Genomic DNA, 13201 nt, shown 5'->3' on the forward strand with positions numbered 1-13201 from the left:
TAGATTAACTTTATAACTTGATAAACTTGAATTGGTTGAATTGGCTATAGCTGGAGACCACCAGAGCTCTCAGCCGGGAAACGTCGACACCCGGTAGGGTGGGTGTCCTAGATTGAAGGAAAGCATGGCTTACCCTTGATTACCTTGCTCTCGGAGCTGTCCCCTGAGAATTTCCAGAGTAACAGCAGCCGTGGGTGGGATGCTGAGTCCATCTTTCTACACTAAGGAAAACGAAATTATCAGTTAAGGAATTTCTCCATTTCCTAGCGTGTAGCAGATAGACTCAGGACCAATGGGATGTATAAAAGCTACTCCCGAACCAGGTGGGAGCCTGCCTGTGATCCACTGCCCTTGCACATGCTGTGTCCTCCAGGGCCTGAACATCCAGGCGGTAAAACCTGGAAAAGGTGTGGCTAAAGGACCATGTTGCCACCCTGCAGATCTCGGCGGGTGACAGCATCTTGGTTTCTGCCCAGGACACTGTCTGGGCCCTAGTAGAATGGGCTTTGATTTGTAGATGTGGTGGCTTGCCTGCTTCTACGTAGGCCACCTTGATGACTTCTCTGATCCAGTGGGCTACGGTTGCTCGTGAGGCTGCTTCCCCTTGCTTCTTCCCACTGTGGGGAAGAAGCAAGGGGTGGACCATCTTTCGTACGGATTCCGACATTTCCAGGTATCTGGCCAGGAGTCTGCCAATGTTGAGGTGGCGTAGACTTTTGGCCTCTTCCGAATTCTTATGTTCACCTGGCGGTGGTAGTGAGATGATTTGGTTAAAGTGGAAGTGAGACACCACTTTGGGGAGGAACGAGGGAACCGTGCATAACTGGATGGTTCCAGAGGTTAGCCTGAGAAACGGCTCACGGCAGGACAGTGCTTGCAGCTCGGATATGCGATGGGCTGAACAGACTGCCAGCAGGAAGGCTGTTTTCAATGTTAATAGTCTGAGAGACAGGCCACGGAGAGGTCTGAACGAGGCTCCTGCTAAGAAATCCAGGACCAGGTTGAGGTTCCAAAGAGGTACAGGCCACTTAAGGGGTGGTCAGATGTGCTCAACTCCTTTCAGGAAGCGGGAGACATCCGGTTGAGAGGCAATGCTGCCGCCCTCATTCTTGGTGCCATAGCATGACAATGCGGCCACCTGTACCTTGATGGAGTTGAGGGACAATCCCTTCTGTAGGCTGTTCTGTATGAATTCCAAGACTGCAGGAATTTTGACTGAGCGAGGTATGATGTCGTGGTCCTCGCACCAGGCTTCGAATACTCTCCAAACCCTTATGTATGTTAGAGATGTGGAGAACATGCGTGCTCGGAGTAGGGTGTGGATATAGGTGCGTAAATCTTTATGCGCTCCGGTGCGAAGATGTGCGTGCGGGTTGTGTGCCCGCAGATGTGCGATCAAGTCGCAGTTATGCGCCCGGCCCAGTAAGCGTGTGATACACGCGTATCTTGTGCGCATGGTACTTGTGCGGGTAACTTTATGCACACATGTATTTTGTGCGCCCGGATCGAGACGGCGAACAGAGCGGCTAATAGGGCCAAAATGGCGACCACCTCGGAGGGTCTCCACGTGGGAGGACCCTTGGATCTAACCAGGGCCTAGCCCTGCTAGGGCGAATCAACCCGGTGGCACTGATCCCGGCCGGCAATCTGTGCGGCTCCTCGAACCTCGGAGACTTTAAAGAAGATTTCTACCTTACCTTGTCTTCGGCGCTTCCCGGTTTCGTTCCGGGCGGTCTCCGGCTGCGGGGGGAAGAGGGCAAATACCTTCACCGCCGAGCTCGAGGATGCACCCACTGCCTCCCAGCCGTGCCCAAATTCGGGGGGGGGGAGGGGGGGGGGCTAGGTCCCCGCCTAGGATCGGCCACTGGACCGAGGCTTACCTCCGAGGGACACGGAAATCACCTCAGGAATTCTCAACTGGGGGAGGGACCTGAGGGTGTCACCGCAGGAGAGCGGGGCTTGTCTGTAGAGGTAAGTTTTCTTCTAAATTTGGGTTTTCTCCGTTGAATTTGTTCTAATGCTGTGAGAGCGTGCAGGTAGTCCCTAACTGCTATGGAAACGGAAAATACTGAAGAGCTGCACTTCCTGCAGGGGTATATGTACTAGGGCTGACATCAGATTGAAATCTGATCCGTCTCCAACTGCTATCAGGAGTACACTATACCCACTGGTCCTGAGTCCATCTGCTACATGCTAGGAAAGTACTTATTTTAAAATAAAAAACAGACAACTCCTTCCCACCGAAGCAGTGACCCGCGCCATATATAGTACTGACGTATCCAGCTAAGTGGCAGCGGTAAACCTAGCCAGATAGTCAGTATATATCTGGCTAAGTGGCGTCAGCTACTGCTGTATATGAGGGACAACCCCCTCCCTTCCACAGTTAAAATGTGCGTTTGGCATCTGTTGAATGCATTTTAAAGGAAACTAGCTTTTTTTTTTTTTTTTTTTAAATCTGGACGCATTAGCTTGCAGCATCAGGAGTTATAAAAAAAAAAAAAAAATGTAATCTGTGCATTAAAACTCAGTTGAAATCCAGCACACAGTGCTTTAATGGCGATGGCTCCATTGACCCCACGGGTAGTTGTGAAGGCAGACTCATGGCACTGGATGGATCCTAGGCCTGGTTCTGAATAAGCTAGAAACGCACAGGAATGGAAGCAAACTGCTCCCCTTCACCCTCTAAAAACAAACTACCTTCTTCACAAAAATGATCACCACTAACAGAATTTCTGACATTAAAATGAAAGTGTTATCCTGCAGTCATGCTGAAAAAAATGTGTTAAAATGCACTAAAAAATGTTAATGGAACAATAAGATAATACCCTTTGACAAACCCCTATGGAGATAGCGGCTTTTGCCACACACTGAATTTGTCAAACATCTGAAGGTCACAATTACTTTTAGCTTTTTTTCCCTACAATAAACTTTATTTAATAGGCTTCCATGAAAATGTACTCTCTATGAATCACTCCCTATGATACCATAAGGAATACAAAGCAAGTATTTTTTTATAAATGAAGATAATAATTCAAATACAATTAGGGAAGCTGCATTAAAGGCAATACTGTACTAGTAGCACATTATTCATGTCTTCTTCAAGGAGAAAGGACTTGCAGAGAATGAATTAACATGAGACGAAGCCCTCGGGATTCTGAAACACAATCACCACTAATAGGCTGCTGTATTGAATTTTTTTGTTTGAATCTCAATCTTGAGCTTAATGCCCAAAATTCACTTTCCCAGTCGTAATTATATTAGAGATCAATGAGATGTGACACCAGCACAGATGTCATCCATTACATATTTCTTACATTTTTCAAAACTGAAAAACAAGCATTTTAACAAAAACTGTTCCAACACAAGGAAATATTTTATTTCTATACCACCTTTCAAGAATTTATGAAGGAAAGAGGGGCATTTTTGGTAACCCTATAATCATCTGAGCACTGCTGCAAGATTTCTCCTTGGAAGAGAAACGCCAAAAGAACATTAACATCAAGAAAAGCAGTTTAAGAATTAAGTACCACCATTCTAGCTCAGAACAATAGACTATTGAGCCCAGCATCTATGCCAGCTTGCTGTAACAAAGCTGGACAAATGGTGTTCCATCCCATAGACCTGGCTCTGCTTGTACATTCCTCATCCATTTTAAAAGCTGCACCATAAACGTGGCCTCAAGTACTAAGGGAGCCAAGAAGTTTTGAGTCTGTAGGGCCTATCTACTCCCAGCCATCAAGGTATGCTGTGTAGATCAAAGACTAGAATTCCCTCCCCAGATGCACCTCCATCCCTATGCTACTGCTATGTGTGTATTCATAGCTTCAGCCAGCCATGGAGCAAGAAACCAGACATCAGCATTACTCCCCTCCACGTCACACGATGTGGAAGCATACAGTCTTAATTAGCAAGTCATTCATGAACATGCTTTTTGGTTTGTTTTAAAACTAAAACAATTAAAGTTTTGCATTTTCAGAAAAATCTTGGCTCTCAATTTCAAGCATGACCTTCCTCATGCTATATCCCTTTTCCCTTAAAACATGTTGAAAGAAGGGACAGCTTTTTTACTGGAGGGTCTATATTTAAACACTTGAGCTAAAACCAATGGAATGTAAAATTTAGGGGGTAAAATTGACTCCTGTGCTTTTCCATAGGTCCCCAAAGGAAAATATTTTGACGCATATCAGAATGACAAATGTGCTGCGAAAAAAAAGTCAAACACAAACAGGCCGTACAGTAAGGTGCACGCAGCTGAGCGCAGCGTTCATCGTGCAATTGGCCATGCGTTTTCAAAGCGCGTCTATTACCCCCTTATACAGTAGCACGTTAAAAATGTGCGGCCAACCCCCTCCCCCCGAAAACTAATAGCCTCACCACACGCAAATGCATGTTGATGAGGCTATTAGTACCCAGGAAACTGAAAGTAAAATGTGCGGCCAAACCGCACATTTTACGCTTAGAAATTAACTTCTCCCCAAGGGCAGGTGTTAATTTCTGAGTAACCCAGTAAAGTGTACAGAAAAGCAGAAAATACTGCTTTTCTGTACACCCTCTGACGTAATATCCTAGCGATATTAAGTCAGAGGAACCAAGACTGCCCGGTCAGCGGTTAGTAAAACGGACACTCAATTTTACCGGCTTCCGTTTTCCTAACCAGTGGCTGTCGGCGGGTTCGAAAACAGACGCCGGTAAAATAGAGCCTGCTGACAGCCACCTCTACCGCTAGTAAGGCGGCACGAGGGATGCGCTATTGTCCCTAGCGCCTCCTTATTAGCGTGCGGCCTCATTTAAATACAGAATTATGTGCCCAGGAGAGGTGCCGGGGCACGCATCGGGAGAGCGAGCGCTCAACACGGAGTGTCCGCTCTCCGGCAATTTTTACTCTATTGGCCTCAAAGTTGACACAATGGCTCAGAGGAAGCAATGAGTATGCCATAACGGGGCTATCGCTGGGGATACTGAGGAGAGAAGGTCTGCAGTCCCTTTATGGGGAAGGAAGTCCCAGACATTGTACAATAACAAACTGGTCAAATCAGGAACAAAAACCATCAGCTTCTGTAGTCCATGGGCCCTGGCTGAGGACTGTCGCTGGGATGGCCAGGTCAAGATTTGGTTAGGGGTGGGAGGTAAAAGTGGGGGAAAGATTTCCAGCAGTAAAGGTATAGTTTGATTGTGCTAGAAGCTCAAAGGAGCAAGGCAAAGAAACCTAAACTGAAAGTATACATATACTATACCTCTATGTGCCAAACAATTTTTAGGAGTCAGGCAAAGAAGGTGAACTTTAGAGGGTGTGTCACAAGGGGATCTTTTTTCAGGACAGCCAAAATCATGCAAATAAACCTGAACTGTGAATTTATGCAATTGTCTCAAATATCTGAACCAGTTCTACATGTGAACTAGACCAGAACTCACTAACAACGAACCAGGAACGTACAAATTGACAACCCCTACCCGCTAATTTCTCTTCTCCATTTCATTCCTCCCCAAGGTGCTCCTCTCCTCTTCCTCCACCCATCACAATTCTTCCCATGGTGTAACTCTTCACTTCTGGTCTCCATGTGTACCTCCTTTCAATTATCTCCCCACAATTTCCTCCTCCCTTCCCAACAAACTGGTTGCTGAAGAAAGATGACAGATGAGATTCTGTGCTCCTGGGTTCCTTTCCTTTCCCCTATGTGCTTCCTGTTGTAGAAAGGGGGGGGGGGGGAAGGAGAACTAGCTGCAGAGGCTCAATTGGTGTCCTTCATATTACTATTTCCAATGCATTCTGGCAGGCGAGGAGGGGATCCCATTGCAGCTGTAGGGCTTTCCTTTTGTGGCCAATATCAAGGTAAGACCCCCCCCAACAGGGGCTTGCACTGGAGTCAGTCCATAAATTCACATGGGAGCCCTAACTTTTTGACCAGCTGGTAACCTGAAGCAAGTGGAAGCAGACCACACCCCTGGGCATCAGCTATTACTTGGGACTCAGTTAAATGTAGTTGCTGAAAAGCACGAATTTGTTTGCAGCAACCTGAAGGGTGTCTCCCTGCGCTTAGATGGTGACCTGCTTTTTGACTAAATTCCTGACCAACACCACCAGGTTACTATTAAAGCCTGCTTCAGTGTGCCACTTGTTTTCTAACACTGGTTTCTGGCCTGCCACTCCAGCTCACTACCAACTCCTAATCCTGCTTGCAACCTGACCGATTCCCAGACTTTTCCTAGGTCAAGCCTGAATGCCCATGCCTGGGGCTCAACTCTGCCCTAAGCTTGCAAGTTCCTGAAGGCCAGGAACCTGACAGCTGGCACGAGACCATCATTGGTTGCAGATGCTCCTCCTCACCACTCCAAAATAGGGAAAGATGCCAACAGAGTACCGGATCATCTTAATTTGGAATCTGGGTGCAAGTACTGACATTTTTGGCATGTGGACAACCAGGTGCTTGGGAAGTTTCCAGCCCTGGCTACTCTCACACGCACACATTATGGGGCCTCCTTTTAGGACAAAGAAAAAGAGATTCAACGGACATGAAATGCTTACAGCATGATTTAACTTACGTCTCCCTAAACACATATGCAGAGATAGTTCTAACACAAATTTCTGTCAATTTTTTACTAAGATTTCCGGAACCATGTACTGAACACATGGTAACATATAAAAACTGGGATTTAGTCCAAATGCGAAAGCTGTGAGCAGCAGAACTAATTGTCAAGACTTCCACCTACTGTGAATTTAGCAATACAACTTGGATTTAGATGATGCTGGAGTGCAAAGATTACTTGATAATACTATAGAGAGAAAAATAAAACAGGATTTACAAAAACAAATACAAGTTGTGCTATTCTATAGGATAAAAAAACAAAACACCCACATAGCACTGCTCTTCAATCTGACATGACTTGTGAAAAAAAAATATATATTTCTAGGAACAAATCATGCTAGATGGGTGGTCTACTGGAGGAAATTCCTACTCCAACCACCCACAGACATCATAAAACAAACTGTTACAGTGTACAGTAGGTAGTTCACACCTGACATATGTTTTACAATGACACTACAGAAAAGATGGGGGGAGGGGGGGGGGGGCAAGGTTATTGTAGGCCTAAAAATGAAGATAGAAGATCCCTATGTTTTCATTGTATAAATCTTCTCCATAATCAAATAAAAACAAGGCTCTTCATACTCATGTGAGATTAAGGTTTTCAAATGAATTCCTGTCTGTGGGTTCTTCCCCCACCCCCAAGCACTTAACTTGTTGGAATGAATTAAAGTACATTTTAGCTTTATGGAATTAATCTTTGGGAGTAGCGTCTGGTGTACTGATCTGCCATCATTTTTACTGGCTATTTGGAAAAGTAAAAATCTCTCTATAAAACAGTGGTCTCGTTAATTAAGTAAGCCAAGGGGGGGGGGCAGATCCGGGGGCCTCAGCAGTAGTGTTGCATGCTGTCATGAAGAGTGACTGGGTTTGATTGCCAGGTCAGGCTTCCTTCCCTGGAAAGCTCAGGATCCTCCAAAGGCAATATATACAGTCCTTGGGTGAGCAGGAGGGGGGGGAAGAGTGGATGTTTAAGTTATCACTCAGTGTGGGTCACTTACCATGTTACCAAAGGGAGCTGTGGTCTGTGGCCCCTAGTAAGGACCATCACTGCAATGAGCTAGGTGAAGTGAGTTGAGAGGGGATGGAAGACAGAGGTAACACCACAGCTTCTACAATAAATGATGAAGCACGTATGGTTTTTATCCATTGCACACTATTAACCAGCCATAATCCAACGGCTGGTATTAGGGTTCTTTCAGGAGAAAAATCTGAGACACACTTCTAAGTGACAAGTCCAATATTTTCCATGCATGCATAACCACCTCTGCAAATCAAATAAAAAATAAAGCCAGGATGATGACAAAACAGTAATAGTTCAAAAAGGGCATAGGTTAAACACAGATGATCCTTAGTTGCTAGAAGTGCAGAGCAAAAAAGTACATCACATACATAAGCATTCATAGCACTGTACTCACCTGACTCAACAAGGAGCACTAGGCAGCCAGAATATTCGTCAAAGTTGTCAATATGAAACTCATTAGTAACCAAAGCATACATATAGACAGGTTAGTTAGTCGAGCTGTGATGATTGAATCAACTAGGTCTGATAGGTTTTAGGTTTTGAGTTTTGTAATAAAAGTCAGAGAATACACAGGTACTCACACTGCTGAGTTGGTCTGGCAGGCTAATAAGGTTACCTAGGATCACTAGTAATGGCAGCCGTTTAGATTAGGCTGCAATGACAAAATCAAACTAGCAGCTAGGTCCTATCTGGCAGACTACAAGTTATAGCAGGGACCTATGGAGCTGGATGTTTGGGTAACAGCCACACTAGTATTGCTAGCTAATTAGATTAATACAGAGCTTTGTGGGTAGGTATCAGAAAGGTAGGTGCTGGAGAGAACAAAGTAAGAATTTTATATGTTCCTTTTACTCAAGATGGAGGAGTGCAAACAACATTAAAAGACTGTCCTGAATTAGGAGAGGTCTTGCGGCTGATCACACTCAGGCCGATGCAATACCGTGTGCTGGCCGCAGCGCACAGCTCAACATGCTATTGGACGCGGGTCCATAATCCAAATGCAAAACAGGGGTTAGCACGTCCAAACAAGCGCGTACCTAACAGCGCTCATCACATGTAAATTCAAATTTGATGAGGCTATTAGCTATTTCCCAACGCAAAAAAAAAAAAAGTGTGCGTGCCCGACGTGCACATTTTTACTCTCAAAAATTAACACCTGACCTGGAGCAGGCATTAATTCTTGAGGAGCCCAAGTTTACAGAAAATACTGCTTTTCTGTAGTTGCTCCAACTTAATATCATGGCGATATTAAGTCAGAGGAATTTGAAAAAGGAAAACTCCCAAAAAAGGTATGCCGGCAGTCAGATTAGGAAAAAGGGGCGCTCAATTAACAAGCGTCCATTTTCCTAACCCGCACTGACAGCCACCTCTCCTGGGTACCCAATGAAGAGGCGGCACTAGGGTTGCAAAATGTTAGCTAGCGCCTTTTTTACTGTGGCAGCCCATTTAAATGTTATATCGGGTGTCTGGGAGAGGTGGATTGGCGCTCAAACATGAGCGCCCATTTAATGCGTGCCAATATTGCATCGGCCTGACTGTGACCCACAATTGGGATGTATCCTTGGGCAGTGTGGACAGGATAACTGGGTAGTTTGGATGGCTCACATGGCCTTTCCACCACCGTTGTTTAGTATGTTGCTTTGTAAATTTACAAAACTATCTTTCCTTATTACAGCATGCACATGCTAGAATTTTAAGTAGATTTAGGCAATGCAGTTAAAACTGCATAACTAGTATCTATCAGAAATAAGAGAGCTAGAAACCAAAGCAGTTAAACTATGTATTTAAGAACTTCTAAACTGGTTATACTTTTTGGATTTCAGTACAACAGCAAGAGGACTATGGGCACAAATGTGGAGACCTGATACCAATAATGGGTGATGCTGCAGTATTTAAATGTGCCAATGATTACATGACGAAGGAGTTTAGCAAAATAAAACCTCAGGCTCTTAAAACGTCAACAAAATGGTCACTATCCCAAATAAAGTCAGCATCTGTATACTGACAAACAGATGCCTCAAACCAAAGCAATTATGCAACTAGTACAGTCAAAGTATAACAAGGCACTCTAAATAACAATACACCCATATTTAATCACTAACCAAATAGAGGCCTAAACACTTTGCTCAATATAGGATTTTTTCAGTTATTGTTTTAGAAAGTAAGTTTTTGCACAAGAAAATCTTCTGCCACAAAATTGAATACTTAACTCTGGCTACATGATTTTATTTCAACTTTTAAGCTGCTTTTCCTCCAATGTTAAAACAAATTACTCTCAAAAAATATAAAAGTTAAACAAAAAAAAATAAAAATTATATATATATATATATATATGAATAGAATCTATTCTGACCGGAAGAAGGGAGTATTAGCTTTCAGAAGTCAGTCAAGAAACATTAAGTTAGTCCAATAAAAATAAACCACCTGTTTTTTTTTTCTTTTGTTAACCTTTATTTCTGTGACCTCAAGTGGACTAACATGGCAGTCACACTACTTTCCCCCCAAAAACATGACCATTCACCCTAAACACACACTTCGGAAGGTGGGAAAACTGTTAGGTTTCAGTGTGAAAAAAATCTTTTTGAGCACACACAATCTCTAAGAAAGGCTACTGGGTTGTCAACCTCTGCACCTTATAAGAATAATGCTAATTTGATGTTTTCAAGCTACCACTAAAAAGCATAATTTCCCATGTGTTCCCTCTGACTGCGGCTGATGCAATAAGATCCGCATTAAAAATGGGCGCTTATATTGAGCGCCCATTTTCCGTAACATGCATGCAGCCACATTCCCGTGGCGCCCGATGCAGTATTTAAGCGAGGTACTGCGTAAAAAAAGAAGAACGCGCTAGGGGAGAATTGTGTGTCCCTAGTGTTCAAATGCATCAGGTGCCAACAATTGCAACAGGCGCTCAATGCACGTGTACATTTTAAGATATCTGGCCAGTTTTGCTGAAGATGCCCATAGCTAAGCACTTGCTATAGGTGTCTAAATTGTGCATCCACAAGAATTTTTAATAAAGCCAATATACATTTATTTTCCAACACCACAAGCATTAAATTCACAATACTGAGTAGGAGGAACCACAAAGGACCGTATTTTTTTAAATTTCTTATAAGCCCTTGACTCGCAGATTTATTTTACCCCCACCTCTGGGGCTGGAGTTAAATTTGCCACGTTAAAAAGTGTGCATTGGGCACCCAGCGATTTTCTGCCATCAGAGGGCAACAGCCTCATCTACATGGAATTTACATGTGATGGGCGCTATCGGCAGGCATTTGTTTGGGCACACATTTTGGACACGCTAATCTCCTTATTGCATCGGGTGCTAGTCTAGCGCGTCCGTATCATGTGTAAATCTGTGCGCTAGGCTAGACACACTTTATTGCATCATCCCCCCTGTATTTAAAAACTTGTCAGTGGGAAGTCTACCCATCACAACCTCTATCATTTTATAAGACACTTCACAAGAAAGCTAACCCTGCAGGGCAGTCAGTGTTCAAACGTTACATCATGGAATCAAGACCTGCTATTTTCCAGTGAAATCACAGGAAGGAAAAAAAAAGGAGGATCAGAAAACTTGTAGTGGTGGACAGCGTGAAAAGTGAATAAAAATATCAAAATGTAATGCAGAGGGACTGGATTTTCATTAGTCATGGCAAGTAGCGTAACGGATATTCAAGTAAAAATGATTCATGTAATCCTGACATCTTTTGGACTTCTTTACAGTGAAATTACAAATGTTTTCTAAAAGAAAAGAATCATATTTTTCAAATGCTGTACAAGGCAGTATCGCCTCAAAGGCACATATAGCAAGGTCAGTTAGGAAAAGGGGTACATAATAGCTCAAAATTCCATTTGGTCCTACAAAGAAATTCAGCACAGTCAATTAATATATAAAATATAAATAAAAATGGTAATGAATAAGACCACCACCCAGGTAGTGCACAGAGGATAGGGAGAGAGGGCAGAAGGGCTGCTGCTACTCTGACAGCCAGTATTAACCTGCAAAGTGTGCCAAGAATGCACTCGGGGAAACAATGCCACCCCAGCACTTGTCTGGGAAGAGTTCCTAGGGCCACTTAGGCATGGAAGCAGGATTGAAATGGTAACATAGGGACAGGTTAATTCTGTATTGTCTAACACAACTTACCGCTAGTATTGGCTATGGTGAGAGGAAGCCCCTGCAACTGATGCACCTGAATTCCAGATGTTCCCAAGGCACCAAGGTTGATAGTCTGAAGGCCTGGCATGGAAGATAGTTGGGCTGCATTTAAGGTGACGGTTCCTGTGGGCACTGATGCGAGTGTTGTGCTGTTCCCTGTCTGGCCCAAAGACACCCCCTGCATTGGGGTCAAGGTGATTGTCTGAGCTTGAGGATTCTGAACCTGGAGATTCTGCAGCTGGATAGTTTGCCAACTGACCTGCCCATTTGGCCCCACTGTTGGTGTCCGTATGATAATCGGACCAGAGTTAGGGACCGCTTGAATCTGTAGGTTCTGAAGAGCATCTTGTGAGATGGCTTGCGTGGTGAACTGACTTGATAATGGGGTTGCTTGCAGTGTTTGAATGGCTTGCCCTCCTGGCACAATCTGAGGCTGTATAAGGATCTGCTGTTGTTGCTGCTGATTTTGATCCCCATCTTTCTGTTGGGTTGCCACTCCAGTTTGCTGGATCTGCACAGCATCGCTGCTTGACGTCTGAAGCCCACCAGATCTCTGAGAGGTCTGAGCTTGAACGTTTGTTCCTATGGTGCCAGCAGCTGAAAAATTCATAACACCCATATTGCTGGTGGTGGTAGTGGTCGAGTAACTATTGGCATTTGTGAAAAAGGTGCTTGAGTTGGCATTGGACGCTGACAGCTGGGCAGAACTGATTGCCACACCAGAAGTCACAGGTTGAGAACTATCTTGGGAGTTGCTGGTGCTGCTTAAAGTGACTGCCTGAGAACTGGGTGCCAAAGTAGCTGCAACACTGTTTACAGGCAGCAATGTAATATTGCCATTTAAGGCCACTGGGACATTTGCCAGATATTGAGTCTGGCCAGAGAGAACATTATTGGCAATGCCGACTCCCTGGATTGGGACAGCTTGCTGCAGTAGGTTTGGCATAGTTGCTATAATATTTCCTGCACCTGCTCTATTGGTGGTTATAATTTGCTGGTTTGTCCCAGGAATGATCTGAAATTGTCCTGATGCATCCTGCTGGACATTAACTTGAGTTGGTGCTGTAGTAAACTGCAACTGCTGCCCATCCACAGTCTGAAACTGTGGGATCACCTGGTACTGAATATTGGGCATAACACCTGGCAGACTAGCCAGGACCTGCTGGTTCTGTACACTGGGAGTTGTAGCCACCACATACTGCCCAGGAGCTGACCGGTTCTTTGAAGCTGTTGAATCTCCTCCACCCTGCTCTTTGGAGATAGCAGGGGGTCCGATTGATGAGGATAGAATCTGCCAGCCATTGGCCGCCTGGGACAGATCCAGTTCCGTTGAGCCCTGTCCTTGGGAATTGTGGTTGGCATTCTCGGGTGGCTCAATCCTGCTGCAAGTAGCTGCCAATAGAGCCAGGGGGGACGGCTGGGAGTCCTAAG

The 13201-nt window shown here is 44.6% G+C and overlaps 1 protein-coding gene across 2 annotated transcripts in view; it reads right to left on the reverse strand.

The window, feature by feature from the left end:
* The window catches only part of SP1 (Sp1 transcription factor), a 98158-nt gene that overhangs the window by 83897 nt on the left and 1060 nt on the right, over positions 1-13201 (reverse strand). For both annotated transcript variants that reach the window (XM_029595215.1, XM_029595216.1), the window contains exon 3: positions 11759-13196. In XM_029595215.1, the coding sequence (XP_029451075.1) occupies positions 11759-13196 (1438 nt within the window). The remainder of the gene's footprint in view (positions 1-11758; positions 13197-13201) is intronic.

This window comes from Rhinatrema bivittatum, chromosome 3 (genome assembly GCF_901001135.1).
Source record: "Rhinatrema bivittatum chromosome 3, aRhiBiv1.1, whole genome shotgun sequence".
Classification (NCBI taxonomy): Eukaryota; Metazoa; Chordata; class Amphibia; order Gymnophiona; family Rhinatrematidae; genus Rhinatrema; species Rhinatrema bivittatum.